The sequence below is a fragment of the Haliaeetus leucocephalus genome, unplaced genomic scaffold (assembly GCF_000737465.1).
Source record: "Haliaeetus leucocephalus isolate CR32 unplaced genomic scaffold, Haliaeetus_leucocephalus-4.0 Scaffold696, whole genome shotgun sequence".
Lineage (NCBI taxonomy): Eukaryota > Metazoa > Chordata > Aves > Accipitriformes > Accipitridae > Haliaeetus > Haliaeetus leucocephalus.
The window spans coordinates 1,589,573-1,611,358 of record NW_010973132.1 but is presented as its reverse complement, the minus strand read 5'-3'; the positions used below and the strand labels follow the sequence as shown (position 1 = coordinate 1,611,358).

The 21,786-nt window shown below is 44.6% G+C and overlaps 1 protein-coding gene across 1 annotated transcript in view; it reads left to right on the top strand.

The window, feature by feature from the left end:
- Positions 1-21,147, top strand: part of TYRO3 (TYRO3 protein tyrosine kinase) — a 43,753-nt gene extending 22,606 nt beyond the window's left edge. The window contains exons 9-19 of the mRNA XM_010580063.1: positions 691-835; positions 5,111-5,240; positions 6,037-6,137; positions 7,198-7,293; positions 9,629-9,709; positions 11,312-11,404; positions 12,128-12,249; positions 12,552-12,661; positions 14,102-14,261; positions 15,666-15,802; positions 18,706-21,147. Of these exons, the coding sequence (XP_010578365.1) occupies positions 691-835; positions 5,111-5,240; positions 6,037-6,137; positions 7,198-7,293; positions 9,629-9,709; positions 11,312-11,404; positions 12,128-12,249; positions 12,552-12,661; positions 14,102-14,261; positions 15,666-15,802; positions 18,706-19,081 (1,551 nt within the window). The 3' untranslated portion in view covers positions 19,082-21,147. The remainder of the gene's footprint in view (positions 1-690; positions 836-5,110; positions 5,241-6,036; positions 6,138-7,197; positions 7,294-9,628; positions 9,710-11,311; positions 11,405-12,127; positions 12,250-12,551; positions 12,662-14,101; positions 14,262-15,665; positions 15,803-18,705) is intronic.
- The last annotated feature ends 639 nt before the right edge of the window (positions 21,148-21,786 follow it).

Below are 21,786 nucleotides of genomic sequence, written 5' to 3'. Positions count from 1 at the left end.
TTATTAATGATGAACAAGCCTGTAATAATAGACAGCTGGGGGAAAAGAGACTTGTTTCCTTTTTTGCATGACCCACTTCATACTAGGTCAGCATCATTGACTTTGAATGACGATATTTTGAGTTTCCATTGAATTTACATTGTGTCATTGGTGGCAGACAAATCTTCATGGGTTTACTGCAAATGAAGTGTATGAAGACCCACAAAATTGCTGAAAATATGTTGGCCTTGCCATCCTAAGTGAAAATTGGCCATGAAATTCATCAGCCATTTGGGATTTGGTCAACAAGTTAAAACAAACAGACTCCTGCCTTGGATTAAAACTGTGAGATGCTGTGTAGTATGTTAGTGCATCTTTGTGTTTAAACCACAAGAAGGAGGTGTATCTTTTAATAGCAGGAAAAAACCATTTCTATAGCAACTTTCCTGGAAGGACCTCAAAGGAGGAAATCATTAAACCTCATATCTTCCCTATGCCCTGCGAAACTCTTAGCAATTTTTGAGAAGAGAAACCTAAGATGACAGCCCAAGTTAGTGACAAAATTGAGACTAGGACACAGGAGTCACAACTCCCAATGCCTGTTATAGCACCAGCGAAGTACACAGTAATGTTTTGGTTTAGTTTTAAAGGTGAAGTTTTAGACTAGATTCCTTTTAAGACAGCTTACAGTTTGTTGCCATTTGCTCTCAGGGGGAGATGATCGTACAGGATACAAAAGCTAATCTCACAACGTGGAATCCTCTCAAAGACCTGATCATCAGGGTGTGTGTGCTGAACTCGGCAGGATGCGGGCCCTGGAGTGACCTCTTCCTGCTTGAGGCCCAAGAGGTCATGGGTGAGTGTCCACTGCCTTCCCTTCACTTTGGCGAAAAAAGTCAGAAGTTCTGGGACTGCTGTTTTTCTCTGACTCTTCTCCTTACAGTGCTTACAGCTGACTGAGCCACGTGGCTTTATGCAACAGCACACTTCATCAAGCAGAGTAGAAATTAAATAATATTTAAAGAGTTGATAGAAACAAAACAGCTTCTGGCCACTACCGTGTCTTCTTTAACAGGCTTTTGCTGTGCTTAGTGCAGAGCAGGACAAGGGGAGGCATAATAGAAAAGGTGCAAATAAAGGTTTGAAATCCTTCATTCAGGCTTAAGCCACGCACATTTACTCGTGTAAATTTACAAGAGTAAATGTGACATAAAACTTCTCTAACATAGGTGCTCTTCTTTGATTTAATTTGAAGCCATTCCTGACTAGTTTCTGTTGAGCCTGATTGAAACCATGGCCACAGGGGGTTTTGTGATGGTTTTACTGAATGTGTTTATATTAAACCAGTTTACCTCTCTCCATGGAAAAGCTGAGCTACTGGTAGAAGAGGGAGATGATGGTATAGAAGCTGTACCATGCAATCTGGACCACGTGGAAGGGTTTGTGTTGGGAGCAAACAACATGCATGTGTGGAGTGCATTCCTAGTGATAAAGGGCAGTTAGGCTCATCTGTGCTGGTTTGCATGCTGCTTGTATTTCACAGTGAATAGGAAATGGGAGTCAGGCTGTGGAGAAGGGCAAGATGGTATATGGGGAGATGGGAGAGAAGAATGTTGCTTGTGAAGGAAACTATGAAACAACTAAGAGGAAGATGTTCTGAATAAAAATACAGATTGATGATAAGAAGTCAGTGAGGTGCGATCATGCAAAAATCCCACAGTCTCCTCAGGTTTTGTTCTCAGTGCCTGTGGCAGGACGAGACAGCAATGTCTAATTGCTGATGCTGACCCACCTGCTGCTTTTTCTTCCCACATGTCTTTTGAGGAATCACATGGACATTGATCCCTCCTGATCCCTCCACACTTAGGCATGGCAGGGTGAACCCAGAGTGGGGTTCCAAGACAAGCAGGAGGTGGGGGATAGGGGCAGAGTAGCCAGGAGAGAACTGTAGCCTTTCTTGCAGTAGTGCATCTAATGCTGCCTTTAATGCGCACGTTACTCAGAAAGGCTCTTTGGCAACCTGGTGCCCGTGATGAAGTCAGTACTGATGGTTATGTGTGAGCACACAGTCACTGTGGGATCAAAGCCCTCAAATTATTTAAAGCAGAATGAAGGAGTGCGGAGGTCCAGAGCTGACTCTACTAGAGGTTGGGCGTCAGCTCCATCCATGTTTTTTCTCCTGCTTTTTGCTCGGGTATTTTCTGTGGCACCCAAATACAGAGAAAAGTACCTGAAAGGACTAGAAGATCCCTTTGGAAAATGGCCAGCACTGGCAAGAAGCCCCAGGGAACGTATAGGGTTTGCATTTTACAGGAACCTGAAATGGGATAATCCTGAACGCATAATATGTTTGTTTGTTTTTATTTACAAACCACTTCAAAATAAGTAGCATCAGGAATGGTGCTTGTTTTGGCCAAATGCTGACTGAAAGCGCATGTATTTCTTCACAAGCATAACAGGCTGGAAATAAAGGTTCACTGTGAAAACACTGACAGGCCTTAAACAGCAGAGCTGCAGAAAGGCTGCAGTTTTGTTGAGGCCTGATAGAAAATATAAGTCACTTCCTTTCCTAAAATAGCAAACTGGCACTGGTTGCTTTATGTGAGAAATGCCAGGGGTGGTTTCTGACCAGCTCCCAGTGCGGCAGTAAGGATGACTAAGCTTGTATAAACTTTAAGTCGTATTTGTCATCACAGCAAAGCTAGTGGGAGCTCCACTCTGCTTATGCAGAGGTCTTGTGCACTATTAACAAAGATTGTTTTAATATTTTCAGAAACACTCTCAGTAGAAACCTCTCTCTTTCATTGCAGAGAGAGGAACAGAATTGTCTAATAGCTTTTTCCTATCTGTAATCTTTATGATTTTATGCAGGAAAAGACTCTTGGATTACATTCTTTGCACACCTTTGTAATATAAAACCTGCTACAGAAATAAAAGGGGTTCTTTCATTGTCAAAAGACTTCTAAATACTCATTTAAGCTCATCTAATAATACTGTCTTCTCTCTGCTTTGTGCAGTCTTAAGGCATATGCCGGCTGGAAAAGGGGCTGCAGGAGGTGAGAGCGAGACAGAGTTGGGGGAGGAGAGGCAACTCAGTCTTTGCTTGGGCTGCAGCCATCCTCTATAGCTCAGTGGCAGGAGTGGGAAGCAATGATCTGTGGGGCAGCAGAAAAGCAGCAGTGAATTTCAACATTCTTTTCTATTTCTGACACATTTGCTATAAATTGTTGGGTGGCCTCCTGATTCATAGTGGTTTAGAAACAGGGAGACTAATTTAGGGTGGGTTTTTTTTGTTTACATCCATCCTTCTCTTGGAGGGACCCCGCCCAGACCTAAATCCCTGCTTTCTCACCAGGCCAGCTAGCAGTGAGAGACTAGAAAAACAGGCAGAGAGAGGTTTGTCTCACCACAGGGGGAAGGAAACCTTATCATTAACTATCAGAGAGGACCTTTTACATCAGTGCTGTTAATTGTTTCTACCCTGATTGTTTGACAGGAACAGCCCAAATGATTGGCTTGGGCATTGTGCAGATGGTTGGAGTTACCTTTTCTTGTCTTTTCATTCCACTTCTGTTTCTGATCCCTCTCCCTCATAAACAGTGTTGAAGGCTGGGTCAAAAGGTGCAGCAAGAGGGAGCATCGTACAACCCAGAGCCTATAAAGCCTTCTGGGTGGGAAAAGAATATGTGAATCGCTGAAGGAGATAAGATGCTGGAAAATAGCTGCTAATGCTCTGATAATTTGTTTTAAGTGGAGAAGTACTAGTCTGCTTCCTCAGTGGTCCAGAATTCTGTTTCCTTAAACTCTACCTGTTTATTAGACTAATATTGCTTCTTTAAAAACTTGGATTAGGCTTGACAATGTAACTAGTAATCAAGCCTTAGAAGCCTTTTGTCTGCCAGAACTCTGCCAGTAAGGATGTCTGACTCCTTTTCACATACGTCTGTGCAGAGGTTCATCCAAATCTCAGCCCATTAACCTAAAATCTCTTTTAAGGACAGGTTTACTTATACTCTTATGACATATAACACAATAGGATTACTTAAATCGTCAACAGATGATTCTTCCTTAGCTTCTGGTAAAGCACAGCCAACTGCTGAAGGTGAGCAAGGGAGCATCAAGATGCAGGAGGTGCATAGGGATGTTACCTGTTCTTGTTTGCTTTTAAACAATTTGGTGATATGAGGGCTATCCTAGATTTTAATAAACCCATTCAAATTCACATTTAAACTTTAGTAATTGTATTTGGAGAAGAAATCTCTCAGGGAATTGGATTAATTTATCAGTTGGTTGCCAAGCATAGATAATACTCTTTTATTCATAACCATATTGCTTATCTTCCTCCCCTGGCAGCTTATTCAGATTGGCAGCATCTCCATTTCTTCTGTAGACAGTTTGTAGTCAAAAGTATACATATTCTGGGAGCAAATATTAGACCAGAATTGGAACCTGCATGCTGGCTAACTTAGTTCTTGAGTCACAGGGCACTTCTTAAAATTCACCTTTTCTTTGGTAGAGAGACATTGAGAAGTTACAACCAACCAACAACATTGGGAAGTTACCACCAACACCACGTCCCACAGGGTGCTTCTCTTTGTGGGAGGGGTGAGAGGGGAAATGCAAATATTTTCAACCAGATTGCAATAAGGCAATTGTCTTTCTCTGTTGTTTTTCAAAATGTTATCTGGTCGGCATTCAGGCAGTACTGTGTAGCCTGGTCAAGGTTCTGCTGGCTGCCTCAAACAGGACAAGGTGAAACCTGCCCAGAAATGCTTGTATGAAGCAAACTTTTTGTCCTGAGACTCCAGTTTAAAGCACCCCGGATCGTGAGCTCATGTAAAGTAGTATAATCTGAAGCAGCACCTTTTACTTTCTTGAGGCTCAAAACTAAGAATAGGTTCTGATAACTGGATGCATCTGCACTGCCTTTGCTGTGTGAAACAGCCAGCTTTTCTGATGCTTGACTGAGTAGCTGTTTGTGCCAAATTCCAGTCTACAATGATCCACTGTGTACACCAGATCCAGCAGCATGGCTTTTCCATTTAAAAGCAAAAAGAAGAAATATCTCAGTATGCTCTGTTTACCATTGATGGTCTTCTGTTTCCTGACTGGTGTTTTCTCCATCATCTAGGTGGCCAGAGACAACCTCCTTATGGGACGTCTTGGGTTCCTGTGGCATTAGGCATTCTCACAGCTCTGGTCACGGCTGTTGCCTTGGCTCTTATTCTCCTTCGAAAAAGAAGAAAGGAAACTCGGTTTGGGTAAGGGAGGTTCTCTTTGTGCTGGTGAGAAAGATCTTTGCTTTCTCCTCTAGTGTGGTTTCTGACTCTTCTTTTTCAAAAAGCATTTTGAATTGAGTACTTTTGGCACTTTATCTGGATAACTGTTTTTTTCACAGTTTTGGGGGCAACCCTGGATTAGAGACTAGCAGGAAAGTACCCTAGCTTTTCTTCAAAATTATAACACCAAAAATGGAGGAGAAAAAATGTTATGTCAATATCTGGGCTTTATTAGAATATGGAAATATAAACTCTAAGTCCTTAGCACTGCTGCTTAAAAGATTCAAAGAGAAAAGACCCACAGATGAATCATCTTCTGTGTTCTTATGGGCTGAGCCCTTTATCCCATGCTGGCTTTCAGTCTAGCAGCTGCTTGTAACTTCCTGACTGCCCAGAACCCTCTGGATTCCAAGGAAGGTCTCCTTTCCATCACCTCTGACACTTGGCTGTGGGTTGCTCCCCGCTGCAAGCAAGCTTCTTATTCTTTTCAGAGTCTCCCAGACTTCCCTCTCACAGCAGCATCTCTGTTTATGTGACTCTTACAACCTGCCCCAACCTGCAACTTCTCCCAGTGACTCCCCTCTTTCGCTCCCATCCCCTCTAGGTGCAAGGCAGCATAAACCCATTGTTCCTCCTCTCCAGCTACACCCTCTTTAACAAAACAGTCTGTAGTATTTGTACAGCAAGGCGTGAGAAATCATCCATGCTGTTCAACACACCCTTTTAGAAGTGAATGGCCCATGTAATCATGGCCCTGTGTGTCTTTTCTGCCTTCTAGCCATGCCTTTGGCAGTGTGGTTGGCAGAGGGGATCCAGCAGTCCATTTCAGAGCTGCCAGGTCTTTCAACAGGGAGGGCCCCGAGCTCATTGAAGCAACTTGTAAGTAAAATGACCTGAATGATTCTGCCTGAAAAGCTGTGTTCATGCATGTACTATGCTCTCCCTTTGTTTTCCCTGAAATGGATGTTTTTGCATGGAGAACATGGGATTAATTTACAAGGAGGCTTAGACACTGTGGATGGCAGAGGTGAAAGGCCAGAATTGCTGTTCCCATACCAATTACATAATGCTTGTTAATTACAGCTACAATCATTGTGTATATTAGTGCAAGGCATAAATTCGCCACTCCCCTGCCCCACTTTCACACTACAGGGACTCCTTTGACTGTAATATTATGCAAAAGTGAGATAAATATGGCTTCACAATATTAGCAGTATGCTTTAAACTCAGTGTGCTGAGCTGTGCTACAAGTATGAGCCAATTAATCAGTCTTGGAAGGCCAGGAATTAGTAACTTCTCAAACAGGAGATTGAGTCCCAGGAACGGCCAGAGTTAAGATGATCCATTTCTGTCTCCTGGTTCAGCAAGGGCATGGCTCTCTGTAGCAGCACTGCATGGCTGGGTTAGGATGATGCTCCAGCTGTCTTTGACTTTGCTGGCCTGGGTTTAGCGGTCTCTCCATTAAATCTAGTGACCATAAACTGTTGGACATTATGTTACCCTCTCAGCCAGGTACTGTGAGACTTGTACTGTGCTTAAAATAGTCTGAGAGCCAGTCACTGAAAATGAGTGCAGCTCCATCAACTTAAATGAAGCTGTATGAACCAATGTCTATCAGTGTCCCTTCTGATTGGATTTTGTCTTCTCAGCATTATTTACAATATTTCTGTATTCCTGTTGCTCTTGGTGTGTTTAAGGGTGGTGTTATCGCACCCTCTCCCTTTCAGTACTGTTGGTACATTTTCTTGTGGTTGAAAGTTACTAGCCTCTTGTCTGTGGTGAGGCTAGAGGACATGGAAGGGAACTCTGTTTTTTTCAGTTTTTTCTGCTTACAGTATGGGAATCGGATGGGAGATAGAGATTAGAACAGGTGACTCTTGATGTTGTGACAGAATATTTAAGCATCCCTTATTTGACTCTTTCTTTGTGTTTTTTCCAGTGGAGAGTGTAGGGATCAGTGACGAGCTGAAGACAAAACTCAAAGATGTCTTAATACAGGAACAGCAGTTCACCTTGGGAAGAATGTTGGGCAAGGGTAAGAACCAAAACTGAACAAGGCTTTACATTTTAAGTCCCACTTGTGTTACCTTTACTATTGAGTAGGGAGAAGCAATTATAAGCAGCCTGTTTTCTCTCCTTCTGCTTGTAGATGGCAATTTAAATGGAACTTTCTCTTCCACTGGGGTAAAACGTTTCAAAGGTTTAGCATAACTAAGAGGATATTGGCTAAGCCATTCCTATAATATGGCTCTACAGACTCATGAACTGCAGTCTATGCTCAGCTTTCCAACGTGCTGTTGATTCACTGGCGTGTGAATTTCTTTCAGAGATTTAAACAAAGGAATATTCAATTAAACTTCTGCTCTTTCTACTAACAAAGTGGTGCTATAGAATTCCTTCCATTTACATAAGCATGCATCAAGTATTAAATGGACTGAGACAATACAGAGACAGAGGTGATCTACCTCAAACACTCCAACCCCTCAAAAAAAATGTTGATTCAGTTTCAGATATTCTCAATGTCTGGGGTGGTTTGAGTCCAGATTTTAGTTTGGGCTCTTATAGAGACCCATTTGGAACAGATATTGAATTTTGCTCACATTTGTCCTCACTAGTTCAGGTCCTTAGGAGCTCTTCTGACTGTGGATCTCCCACACAGGTGCTCCTAACATTTCTCTGAGGTTTTCAGGTCAGGAGGGATGGGCAGAGTAAAGGTAGGATGCTTTTCACTTAACTTTAGCTAAAAAATTGGCCCAGAAACTCTGTGTGAAAAGATAGTTTTGAATTTAGATTTCCCAAATGGCAGGCCAACGTGCTAACTGAATCATCCTTCCCTACTTCTCAGGCTGAAGGCATTCTCTAGAAATAAGTGAAAACGTGTAATGATAGAGCCAATAACTAAGAGAGAAGCGTAAGTCAGGGATCATAAGCAAAAGGAAGCTGAAGGGTTTGGCTTCCTTTTTCTCTGTAAGACTAGTTCTATTGCAGTTTTCTTTGTCCCTTTCCCACTGGGAGCTTCCTTCTGCTCCATCCCTCCTAGAACAAATGTGTTTCTTTCAGAGCAGGAAGATGACATTCCTGCAGAAGTGGTCTCAGAAGGCTTAACGATGCTAAGTAATTAAACACATGTGTCATCTGTTTGTGAGTGTCAGCTCTTGGCCAGTTTCTGGGATCCTGCTTCAACCCTTCTGGGCTGTCCCCATGAGAGATAACAAAGTGGAAATTGGCTGCAGTGGGGCCTTGGTAGGAGGATAGTAGCTGGCAGGATCTGGTGTGTGTTGTCAGCCCCATTCCCACAACCCCATGCTCAGCATACAGACTGTAAGACAGTGTGTCTGCATTATCTTGGGCTCTGCTGACTCTACAGCTGAGCAACAGCTCCATGATATGGAAGCAGTACAAAATGCCTTTGCTCCTTCCCATTTTCCTCTTTTGTGGTCAGATCCACTGCTCGTGGTTATTGTGAAATAAGCATGTGCCATACAGTAAGTAGTGAAGGACACTGGTGAAAAGCTAGTGGAAAGATAATGTTTTTGGGGTAGGTGTCCCAAGTGCCGTATTTTGTTTCCTTCTTTTCAGTACCAGAGTTCCTCATACTAATCCATTTTGGGTGGGGTAAGCTGTTACAAAATCAGGGAGAGCAAATCTAGGGCCAGATCTAATGCAAAGAGGCTATTATGGTGTGGTATAAAGCCACTCCAGGCTAAAATAATTTGAAGAGGGTTTGGCCAGTTGCCTTTCTTCTTATGTCCCTTAGAGAACACACCAGGGTAAACACTTCCTCCTGTGAATTAGCATAACATGCACACACAAGTAGGCGTTCTATGTTTTGTCTGGTTAGCTGTGATTCATAGAAGTAATTCCCTGAGTTTTGAGAGGTAAGGCGTGACTGTGTCTCAAATGGTTGAGTCCTGGCACCATTGCTCAGCTCTGACGGCTGTCAGCACTGAGAGCTTCCTCAGCCAACTCATCCACTCACTGCTCCAGCTAATAGCCCCTTCTCTGACCAGAGCCTCACTCAGACTCATTCTTCATGATATGGCTTCCCCAGAAATGTCTGCCTGGGATCCCAGCTTATACTCTGACTCTGCATCATGCATCTGGTGGAGAATTGCTTTGTTTTCCTTTGTTTTCCTTTGCCTTCTGGGCTGCCAGCACAGTGGCCTCTGTCTACTGGCAGTGCTACCTCTTCTAGACACACATATGCTGAAAGCTGCTAGCTGGAACTGCAGAATGAAAATGAAGCTGGTAGCTGTATTTCTTATGGTTATTCAGCTTCTTTGCCAGTGACCCTTGGAGTGAACCTGTTGTGAATCATACTTTCTTCACAAGAAGCTGTTCCCTCACTGCCTGTTCTGGTCATTTCACAGGGGAGTTTGGGTCAGTTCGAGAGGCATTACTGAAGCTAGATGATGGCTCTTTCCAGAAAGTGGCAGTGAAGATGCTGAAAGGTAAGTGAGAGTAGGGCTACCTGAAGTACTTAAGAGAGCTTGGAAAGATTAAATGGTATCTGTTCTGTTATCCAGCAAACATCCCCCGATGCTCTTTACTCCTCTCTGAGCTTCCCACTCAGCCACTCTACCCATGTTGTCTCCCACTCCTTTTATGTCAGTCTTGTAGTGGAAGCTCTTGAGGGAAGGACCTATACCACCTTAGTTGCTTGTACAGCACCTAGCATGTGGTGAGTGCAACCAAAACCAAGTCATAGCTACAGCCTCTTCTGTGTATAGAGGATCTCATTCAGTTGCTTGATTCAACACAGCACTACATCAGGTGGCATAGACAGCCAGAAGAGTGTTTGGGCTGAATGCAGCAACGAGCTAACTCATGTCAGTCAAGCATATTTGACTAAGTAGTCAAACTCCCTTCTGATTTGTCATTTGATGAGTGTACATAACAAGGGCAACTAACACGTTCGTCAGGCTGAAGTCTGTAAAAGGAAAAGCAATTGATAGATAGGTGTCAGTCAAAGCAAGTATGTGCATATATTTATGTATATATATGTTAACCTATTTTATTTCACCCCTGTTGCCTGTAAGGAGTCACACTTATCTCAAGCTGAGTTTGGCTGCCACAGAATACCAGTTTGTACTAAATATACTAGTACCACATTAGTGTAAGTTGCATCATTTTATCCAGTTTCAACAATAATCAGTTTGAAAGTTTTTGTGTAGTCAGACTATCTAGCTTCAGGCATGTAACTTGGAAACTCTCTTGTCACCCTCCTGAGGCACCTTCCTTTCTCCATCGACTGTTAAACGGGAATCTACTTTTGTCTTCTGAATCATACTTAAATTACTTGCCTAAAGCAGATAACGTGAATACTCCCCTACAGGTCTGAGTGATCTTGCAGCAGGACTGGAGGACTCCTGCTAAATTCAGCAGCAGCAGTGGAAGAAGTAGTCCACTGGGCTAATTCTTGATTATACTGATATACTTCCATAAATCTGGAGTAATAGCAATGAGAAGTAATTTACTCCAAATTTTTGTTGATGCATGTCACTGTTGAATTTGGTCCAAGCTCTCCAGTAGTGTGGTTATTTAAGAAATCTTAGCTCTAGCACCTAAGAAGACTCAGTCATGCTAAGAGACATAAAAATGTTGATCTTTCATGCCTTCCTTATCAGAGATGAATTGGGGTCTGCTGTGCCAGATGGGGGCTCCAGGCCATCTCCTCAGTTTCAACATTTTCTTTAATTGTATGTGACATCTCCTCTCCTGACATTGTACTAGGTCCTTTTAGCTAATTAATTCTTCCGTCTTTTACCCACACATGATTTGCATGGCTTCCAAGGAAAGTTGTTACTGAGAAAAGAGCTGCTAATCAGCAGGTCTATACTCTGCCAAGAACCAATTTAGTAGATGTCCCTGATGTGTGCTTACTGCCGCCCATCCTGGGAGAAGGTGTCAGGCTCTGCTTTGTTGTAAACTGGCTCATCTAGCTGTAGGTCTGAGAGGATGTGCTGTGCCACAAAGAACAAGTGTCTGATTATCTGTAAAGTCCCTTGGAGCTACCCACAAAGGAAGAAAACTTACAGTCACTTTTTTTCCAGCGGATATCTTTACCTCAACTGACATTGAGGAGTTCCTGCGAGAGGCTGCTTGTATGAAGGAGTTTGACCACCCACATGTCACTAAACTGATTGGTAAGCCAGCGCTGCTGCTTGTGCCACAGAGCACGTCCCTTTCCTGCACAATCCCACACAGCCTCACATACTCACCCCCACTGCTGTCCAACAGCAGCGCTAGTGCTCTGTGCTGCCTGGAGTCCTGCATATATCAGCCTTGGTCCTTCCCAGGCCTAGAGGGAGTTGGAGTGTGTGTAAGTGCTCACAACACTTGCCTTCATACACCATTAATAAGCATCTCTTATTTAAGCCATTTCTTTGGTTCTTGCAAATCCTACAGGGAGAGTTTGCCTGGCTGAGATATGTCTAAACTGCTGTGAAATGTGAACAGGTGGGTTGGTAGATGAATAGAGGGAGGGGAGATTGTGACTTTCCAAAATACTGAGTAAGAAGCAAGACACTTGTGGGTGGACACTATGGAACACAGGCAATTTCCAGAATGTGGAGATTGCTCTGCAGAGCCTGGACTTCAGGGCTGTCTGGTCTGGAGTGATCCTAGAAATATTTATAGCCGGTCCTGCAAGGAGAGCTGAGAGGCAGTAGGCCTAAAGTAAACAGCTTTAGAGGTATCTCAACACCTCCTGGCCTGAAGCCATGCAAAGTGGCTTGGAGCATGGAACCTACCCACCAAAACTGCACATTTTCCTCCAGATTTGTAAGGGAAAGGCACAGTGGCCTGTAAGATTCCCCTTGGGACTGATCTGTTTGCTAAAACCCTTTTGCTATGTGTGTTCTTATTAGGAGTCAGTCTACGGAGCCGTCCGAAGGGCCGTCTCCCAATTCCCATGGTGATCCTGCCCTTCATGAAGCATGGAGACCTTCATGCTTTTCTGCTGATGTCACGAATTGGGGAAAACCCTTTTGTAAGTCTGTCTTACTGTAGAATTCCTTCTGGGAGTGTATAGATTTTCAGAGAATGTACTTGTATCGGTTCAGGGTTGTTCTCCCAAAGGCATTGGTAGATGACTGGATTTTAATACCAGAGAAAATTGTGAGATGTGATGTTGAAATATTTCATTCCGTGCATGTTGAGGACCAACTCCTGCATTCCATCCCCTCCCTATATCCCCCATCCCTGCTCAGTAAGCTAGCAGCAGATCTCACAATTATGCCATATGTGCTTGAAAGTTTCCAGGAACAAAACATAAACTGTTATTTTTTTCAGAATTTGCCTGTTCAGACACTCCTCAAGTTCATGATTGACATTGCCAGTGGGATGGAGTACTTGAGCTCAAAAAATTTCATACACAGGGACCTTGCAGCTCGGAACTGCATGTAAGTGACCCATGAGTTTTTAGAGAACAGAAAGACCAGAGTGGGTGAGAGAGGGATGAAAAGCCTTTCGTGTGACAGAAATAGGGGGGCGTCCTGCCCGAGGATGCTGGTCTTTGCATTTAAGTGACAATAGGCATAGGGGAGCCATGGTTGCAGGGCTGGGGGTGTGTGGTGGTGCTGGGAGCAACTCCTAACACTGAGCTTCCAAATAGACCCTATTTATATGGAACTTTTCCATCATTGGTCTGCACATCTAGCTTCATAGAGTTGATTACAATATGTGTCTCTAATTAGCCACTTTAATGGCTGTGCATCAGCATGGGCTACTTGTTCCGCAATATAATGTAACCAACAGGAGAGAATGGTTTTGGCTGTGTTAGGAGAAAGGAACTTTCATTGTAGCCTGAAGTCTGTATTTCTTGTATCTATTTTGAGGACTTGATTATCACAATATAAGAAGTGGAGAATTTCCCTCAAAGCTTGTGGAGAATGCCTTTAGAAATAATTGCATGGTGAACACACTGTTTGATCCCACATTGTTGTTCTTGTCCCCAAACTACCTTGCCTGCTTTGAAGGGAAGAAAAGTCCTTTTTTATCTTTTCCACTCTGCTTCTTCCCTGAGAACAGAGTAAGGAACAACTCATTCTGGCAGACAGAACTCTGCCTCTGAACAAAACCACAACAACTGGTAAAATCTGCAATGAGATGCAGATTTCCAAAGGCATTTGAATGTCCAGATGTACAGACAGGAGCCTGATAGTCATAATGAAAAATGATGGGTGAGCCTGCTTTGACATTTATGAGAAACCCATACTGATTTCCTATTTTTAAACATCTAAAAAACACAGACTTCCTCCAGAGGAAGCTGAATGCCTATTGCAGCACATCTTCTGGGGAAAGCCAGGAGTCATTTATGAGGCCTGGGAGCATGAAGTCTTTGTGGGCCTTACGTGCACTATTTACTGACATGTCTATGTTTAAGTGGGTGACAGAGCAATTCAGACCATTAACCAGGCCTGGAGAGAAGATGTTGCAGATCTAGTTTGAGGAGCTGTAATAGGCAGTCTAGGCAAGCACCCTATTTTTTTTGATGGCCTATACAGGGTGCAGGCCTTGGAGGTAGTAGCGAGCACTTCAGGTGTCCTCTGATGATAATCTTGGAAACTACAGAAAGTATCTGAGTTCACTTTGCATAACCAAGTAGACCATCTGAGCATAGCCATTTCCTTACTTCCTTGGTCCTAATTCTCTCCCTATTAGTCTCAAGGAACTGATCTGAAGCCACTAAACTATTTCACATTGGTCATCAAGTAGATGAAGTCATTATCCTTCTGGGTAATACTTGGTGAACTCTATACCTCAGTGCCCTGGACGTAACTTTTTTTTTTGCCTGAGGTAGCCAATAAATGCTTTCCTCGGTCATGAAAACTTTCCCTTAGGTTGGATGAGAACATGAACGTGAGTGTTGCAGACTTTGGGCTTTCTAAGAAAATCTACAGTGGAGACTACTACCGTCAGGGCTGTGCCTCCAAGCTGCCAGTGAAGTGGCTTGCTCTGGAAAGTCTGGCAGATAATCTGTACACAACACACAGTGATGTGGTGAGTTTTGCTGTAGTGCATTTGGAGACCACTTGTATTCCCACTGAAGTGGAAGAATCCTGTATTCACTGAGGCTGGGAAAAGACCCTGGTGATGGGAAAGGGAGTCTGCCTTGTGTTTGAGGGACAGTGCTACCTCTGCTTTGGGTGCTGTCAGAACTCAAGACTGAAAGTATGCGCAAGTGGATTATGGCAGAAGACATGAACCCTTTTCCTGTTGTCCTTTGGTCCTCATTTTTCAGTGCTTATCCCCATCCTCTCCTTTACCTTTCCCCTTCTCCTCTTCCTATTCCTCTCTCTTTATGCAGTCTCTCCTTTCTTACTCTTATTCTTTTTCCTTTCTCTTCTGCATGACAGTTTGAAGGTGGCATTTGAAATGCATATAACCCCCACACTCATGTACAAGTGCAGCAAAGGTACTCTGTCCTACAGAAGGCATTGGTGGAACTTCATAGATTCTGAATATATCAGTGCTTAGACACTCCAGCCCATAACTTTGCCCCTGGGGAGTGAGGCTAAACCCATTCATTTGAAATTTTTGCTTCCTTTCCCTTTGTTTTTTTTTTTTTTAGTTCTGATACATTCTGCCCTCTTCCTTGCTGCCTTTTGATCTGGTTTCACATTAGTTTTCTCCTTCAGGCCTGTGGACTTGCCTTTGCAGTTTTCCATGTCACAGTGTCCCTGAAGAGATCACCAAGAGTGCCTTGTAACTTAGCTGCTGTGTTGCCCAGTGATTGCTGTAACCACTATAGGCAGTGTTTAGTGATTGGTGATCGCTACTTCAGCCAGTGTACAATAGACACTGGACAGGGTTTGGCTTATGAAAATAGTAATTTTTTGCACCTAACAAACCTTGCAGTTTAGTTTAAATGTACAAGTATGACTGTTGTAGTGTAGAGCACAAATGAATATGAGCCATGAGTGGTTTGTTCCTCGCCCTGCTTATTGGCTAAACTCTGCTTTCATTTGTGCCTGTACATTTCCAGTACCTCAGAATCTGGCTCAATGAATTAAGAAACTGATTTGTGAGCCCCAAATCAAAATCTTCTTATAGCTGGGAACCACAAAACTGATACCATATACCTTAAAGAACCATGAGTAGGAGATGCTTGGGAGAGGTCTGCAGGTGGAAGACAGCAGTAGCTCCCAATCTTCCCCTGCTCCACTGCAGGATGGGGCCAGGCAAGGCCTTCAGGTGTCTCCCAAGATGATGTGTCAGCATCAGCAGCATCTGATGGATCATTTCTTTGTTTTCTAGCTAGAGTTTGGATAGTCCTTGCATCACTGCTGCTCACATGACATTACCCCAAACTGGAAGGGTCAGCACAGTCTGAGCATGCTGAAACCCCACCCCAGTGAGCAGGGAAGTGTCTGTTCACTTGTTCTGTGTGCTGTTCCCTTTCAGTGGGCGTTTGGAGTGACCATGTGGGAGATTGTGACCCGAGGGCAAACCCCTTATGCCGGTATTGAGAATGCAGAAATCTACAACTACCTCATCAGCGGGAACAGGCTGAAGCAGCCGCCAGAGTGCCTGGAAGATGTGTGAGTACTTCCTCGCCCTACTGACATGTGATTCCTTGAGAAGTTTGGCTCTCTGGAAGGAAACAGGGGCAGCTGGCTGGGTTGTTGATCTGAATCTATCCACTTTCCAGGACACAGAGGCATTCACTAGAAAGTCTTTGGGTTAGCTACCAGATACTCTCTGCTGGCAGAGCTGCCTGGAACCTGTGGTAGCTACACGAGCAGCTAACTTGGCTCAAGGGTTTGAACAGTGTCAACATTAGCAGCTCTCGGCTTTATGGCAACTGTAACTGTGTTTCCAGAAACTCACTGCTCCCTACCTTCTCAGGCCAGCATCTGAGAAAAGAGATGAGTTTCATGGCACACCCTGAAGGCTGAATAGAAGAGCAATCTAGCAAGACTACAAGGAAACTGGATTGCAGAGGCAGTGGCCTGCATGTGTCTTTCAAAGCTTGGCCCAGTTTTCAAAATTGGATCTACTACTCTCACAGAAATAACGTGATGAAAGAGAAGAGAGTAGATAGGAGGATCTAAGGTTCTGTAGATCAGTGTCCCACCTTAAATTACAGGTGGAAACAAACCCGGGACAATCTTGCAGGTACTGGTTTCAGACATTTTCAGACTTGCAGGAAGGACTCGGGTAGCCCACGGGGGAGCAGGCAGCCACATGCTGCAGCCTGTGGTCCTGCCTTAGTCCTGCAGCCAAGGGACCATTCTTGGCCAGCAGGTTACGTGAAATGTTTGCTCAGGAACCCTTGCTGCATGGGTGGTGGCTGGAGTTTCCTGGAGTCCACACATGGGGCTGAGGTCCCCCAGGGAGCGTCACCATAACCTCTCCCAGGGTAAAAGCTTGTCTAGTCTGGACAAGGTTAAATCATTTCACTGAGTGCCCAAGCAAGTCTCTGTTTTCTCTGTTGTGCCCAAAGCAAAACATTAACTATGAGCACTGACTTTAGTGGCCTTTTCAAGCCATTCCTTGTGTGTAAAATGGACAACATGAAGTCCTCTTTCCTCCCTCTTCCCTGCTGCTCTGATGGTGGATTATTTCATGTGGTTTTCTTTCTCCAGCCTTTCTTCCACATAGGGAATAATCTGTACTCTTGCTATTAAAGCTGTACACTTTTATCTTCTCAGCAGTTCCTTTTAACTGTTCCTGAGTTTAAATGAAAACATCGTTATACCAGTGCTTAAATTCATTATATGTCTGCATCTTGACTGCTGTGAGTAGCTTTGGTTCCAAGTTGTGGAGCTTATGGCCATCGGATGTTATAGATACCAAAAGTAGAGAAGAGATTCAAAAACCTGCTAGGCATTGAACTAAAACCCATCAAAAACTACTAAAAAGGCACAACCTCCATTTCAAGAGGCCCTTGAGTTACAGGTTATTGAGACCTGGGAAAATATACCAGAAAAATCTCACTACATGCTCACCCTCAGCTTATGTGCTTTCCCCAAGCGTCTGCTACTGGCCACTCTCAGAGGGAGGGTACTGGGGCAAATGGACTTGTGGGCTAATTCAGTACAGCCAGTAGTTTTCTACCTTTCTTTCAAATGAATTTCTGCTGTTTGCGAGTGACGGTAAAAGAAGATATTTTATTTGGGGCCACAGAATAGGAAGTTTCTATTTTATCTGGAGCGTTTAGAGTTATTTCTACTGTTTGTGAGGGACGTAAATCAGGATTAAGACAACTGAACCATAGAAGCTTTCTGTAAAACTAGTGTGAGATCAAAACCAGTCTTGTAAAGCTGATAGCAAGCAAGGGACACAAAAAGTAAAATAAAAGCCATCATGAAATGCTTTATTTCCCCATAAAGGCCATATCAGATTTTTTCCATTTACAAGTTTAACTGAGGTTCATTTGTCTGCGGTGTTTTTCAGGGCCAGTACTGTGCTTTGTTCCTGTTCCCTGCAGAACTGGCAACAATAATGCCATAGGAATGCAGCTGCCAGTCTTGTGGGTGATGCACAAAGAGGAGGAGGACAATGGCTCTGGCCACGCTCCAGCCCAGTGGGCTCCGGCGGGAGGCCAGCCAGCGCCGGCGCTGAGCTGCGAAGGCAGCTGCAGGAGAGCAGGGCTCCTCGCCCCTTGCCTGAGCACAGGCCATCAGAGCCAGCAACATCTACTGATGCTGGCCCTTGGGCAACCAGAGCTAGGTGGCTGGCGTTTGACTGCAGGAGAGATGCTGCAGGATGGGGCCTGAGGCTGCTAATGGCACTGAACGCATCTTCTGCGTAGGGGTGGTGTCTTTGTAGTAGAAAGGCCATTTCAGCTTCCCTCTTCCAGCAGTGAAGCTGTTGTCCATTCCTTCGCAGCCTTCTGAACAAACCCACTGTGCCTTTTTCCAGTCCTGCTGGCAACCTGTCGGGCAGCAACAGCAGCACACCTCCATTACGCTGGCAGCACTGAGTTAACGTGGTGTGAAAAAAGAATATTCTGGAAATAATTTGCACCTCCCACAGTTGGATCTCTTGTTTTCTTTCTTCCTGGGTTTTATCTGCTATTGAACTAGAATTTGGAGGGATGGCTTCAGCCATGGCAGAGGTTGTTGGGATGCTTTTTGTGAATAAATTCAAAAGCTATTGCTAAATGGTGCCACACTCACAGTCCTATTCTAGCTCTCCAGAGACAGTGGAACGAGGTTTTAACCAAGAAGTTCAGCATCCTTTGACAGGGTTTGGGGGTTTTTTGGTACTGTCTAAATAATTATTTTGACCAGAGTGAGAATGCCTTTGAAAATGGGAAGAAACAAGGAATTAGATCCATAATGGCTGCCTATGTGCTGTCACCTGTGCAAGGCCAAAACCAATAGGTTTTGGGGAAGGTGTCTATGCTTTCTAAGCTGCGCTGCGCAGAGCCCCTGTTTGGAGGTGCAGGGGGTGGCTGGTCTGCTTCTCAGTGCTCTTGTCTCCCTCTATATTGCAGCTATGATCTCATGTGCAGATGTTGGCATCCTGAGCCCAAGCTACGCCCCAGCTTCGGAGTGCTCCGGTCCCAGCTGGAAATGATTCGTGGGAGGATGTCCACACTCTCTTCCAGTCAAGATCCTCTCTATGTCAACATTGGGAAGGACAAAGAGGCGTCTGCGAGTGACGCTGGCCTGCACGCCTCCTTTGGAAACACGGACGGTGAAGAGACCATTGCTGGGGCGGCTGCTGCTGTCACAAGTGACTATCGGTACATCATGAGCCCCTTGTGCCTTGGAGATGATGCCGAGGGTGAAAGGCATCCAGATGGGCAGGAAGGGGAGGACAAAAGCCTTCTGTATGAGCTGGAGACAGAAGGAGAGAAAAGTTGTTAGCCTGTACATAGCAGTGACACTCTGCTTCCCTGGGACGGGATATGTGCAGCCGCAGTGCCGTGTCACCTGGGGCTCTGATGCCGGATCTGGAATGGCTTTGAACAGCACTGGCCAGAGCTCTTGGGCAGCTTTTTCAGCTTTCACCACCTGTGTGGGCTGCAGTGGCAGACGGCTTGGAAGGACCACAACCCCAGCATCCCCTTGGATTTGGGGAGGGGGGGAATAGGGTTACAGGTTGATCGCATCCCGCTGAAAGGAGTTCAAAGTTAAGGCGGGCTCCTTCTCACTGACTGCTGGAGCAGAGCTGAATACGCCTTCTGTTCAGTCAGTGCTTGCTCTTGTGTAGATGTTGTCTTCAATCCTGGCTGCGTGACTTCGGGACTGGTACCTCTGAAAACACTAGTGGGTATTTACACTATCATTCAGGACAAGAGGGCAAAATTCCTCTTGTGTTCACTCAGCAGTACTGCCTAGACTTGTTGCCTACCTCAGTGGTTCTCAAACTGATCTGCAGATCTGCTTCTACCCAGCACTGAATTCGAACATCTGGCTTATTTCATGCAGTGACACTTGCTGCTTCCTCAGTCTGAGGCCCTTTTAAGAGTTTCAGATGTTTTGGTGAGCGATGAAATTAGAAAAAATGAAAATCCAGCATCCCTCTTCACCCCACATACCTCTTTTATGTCTTTCTTTTTCTTCTGTTTGATGCCAATTCAGGCCTGACCAGACTTGCAGCTGGCATTTAAATGCGAAGGGAGGGAGAGCAGCTGGCATGTGTGAGGACAGAATCCAACTTCAAAGGGATGGAAAGGAAGCAGTGTAGAGAGGACTTAACAGCAGTATGGGGAAACAGTGCTAATTAATGCTAAGTGCTGCCCTCCAGGAGAGGAAAGAGGCAGCTTAGCTACAGAATGGCAGACTTGCTTCAGTTTCAGCGGGAGCAGGAATCAGCATTTGCTTTAAAACAGGATTCATTTAATCTTTCTCTTTAACAGTCCTATGACTTTTTCAAATAACCAAGTGCTGTAGCTGCTGTAGTGAAGGTGTGAAATCGGTTTTGGGAAGGTGTGTGTGTTGGGGGGAAGGGATCAACTGGGAGATCTCTTTCTGAAGAGAGAGTCCTCGTGATGAAAAAGCTTGAGAACCACTGGCCTTCCTATTTAGGAGGTCTTCTGGCACGCTGTAAAAGTCACATCAGAACATAGACTAGTATCACTGCAGCCTTCCAGACAGGGCAAAATTAATGGTTTTGCTCTTTGGGTTTTGTTTTGTTTTCCAATCAGCATGTCTGACTCACTATAACTGCAAGCGCTTGTGTGGTTTTTAATAATTTAATATTTTACTGTAAATCAGCATTTGTTTTGTGCAGTGGTTCCCAGCAAGGAAGTGCAGTTACATCTTATTCTACTTATCCTAAATATTTGCTAGATCTTAATTTCTTTTATTTCCAGTGTGCTGAAAACTCGGCAGTATCACAAGACTTAGGATTCCACATTGTTCTTCCTCAGAAACGAATACCACAAATGTCATCATTTGCTGAGTTGGCAAAGGTGGGACCAATAAGTCAAATGAAATTGCAGACTTGGTATCGGAACACTCCACCCTTCAATGCCCAGTATTTGCTTATTGTAAGGTTCGGGGCTAACTACAAAATTCAGGTCCAGTTTCAGCCCCTAGTGAGAACGCTTCCTAGGGAAGGGGAGTTTTAGTCTGGGGCTTGGGCATGGATCCTTTCTGTAAAGTTTCCTACTGAACAGCAATGTCCTACAGATGTCTCCAGAAGTTCAGTACAGTTTCTCAGTCACAGATACAAACTGCTCCATCCTATACCCCAGGCAGTACAGGGTTTTCTCTTCATTTAGCTGGAATGCTGTAAATGCAGGTGAGAAGATAACACCTAACAAACAGTAACAAAAACCTGTGCGGTGCACATTTGCAGTGAGGGCAGAAAGCTATGCTCCCTGCAGCTGCCTGGGAAGCGCAGATGTACATATAGATTCTAACTTTGGGAAGCATGTCTTTAGTTTTTATGCATTTTTTAATAATAAAATATGTACTGTGTCTGAGTCCCAGCCTCTTATCTGTGGCAGAGTTTGTGATGATGCTCACTTACTGGGTGGGGTCATAGCAAATCTGTCAGCCCCAGCTGGAAGCCATCTTTCCCCCTTCACCAAGCACGATTAAGCTACGTCTTTGAGGCAGAGAGCATGTTTGGCCTCCCCAGATGGCAGTTACTCTGCATTGCTCCAACCTTGAGACTGTGAAGGCCAAAATCTGATGGGTACGGTCCAGTGGTTCCACAAAGAGGCAGGCCCTGTGGCCACCACTGTGTGGGAGCTTAGAGAGAAGCCCTTACTGGGATGTGCCGCATCCTACCTGGAATGCAAAACCTCTGCATCAATTCCTCGCTGAAAACTGTCGCCTTCACCCAATCAACTACTGGCAGTGCTCCCTGTGGAAGAGAGGTTTGGAGGTGGTGGGTGAAATTCAGCTGCTGAGTCAAACGTTCCAAGCACAACATAAAAGACCTGGATTTCCAGCTCGCAGAGAAGAAAAGGTGTACCTCACGCTTTTATTCTTCATCAGCAAACAGCACGTTGCACGCCCTCTGCCTGCCAGCTCACACAGAGAGGAAGAGTGATGGTAAGCAGTACGAGCGCTCACCCCCCCATCTGCAATGCAGGAAAAGCAACTTCCGAAGCACG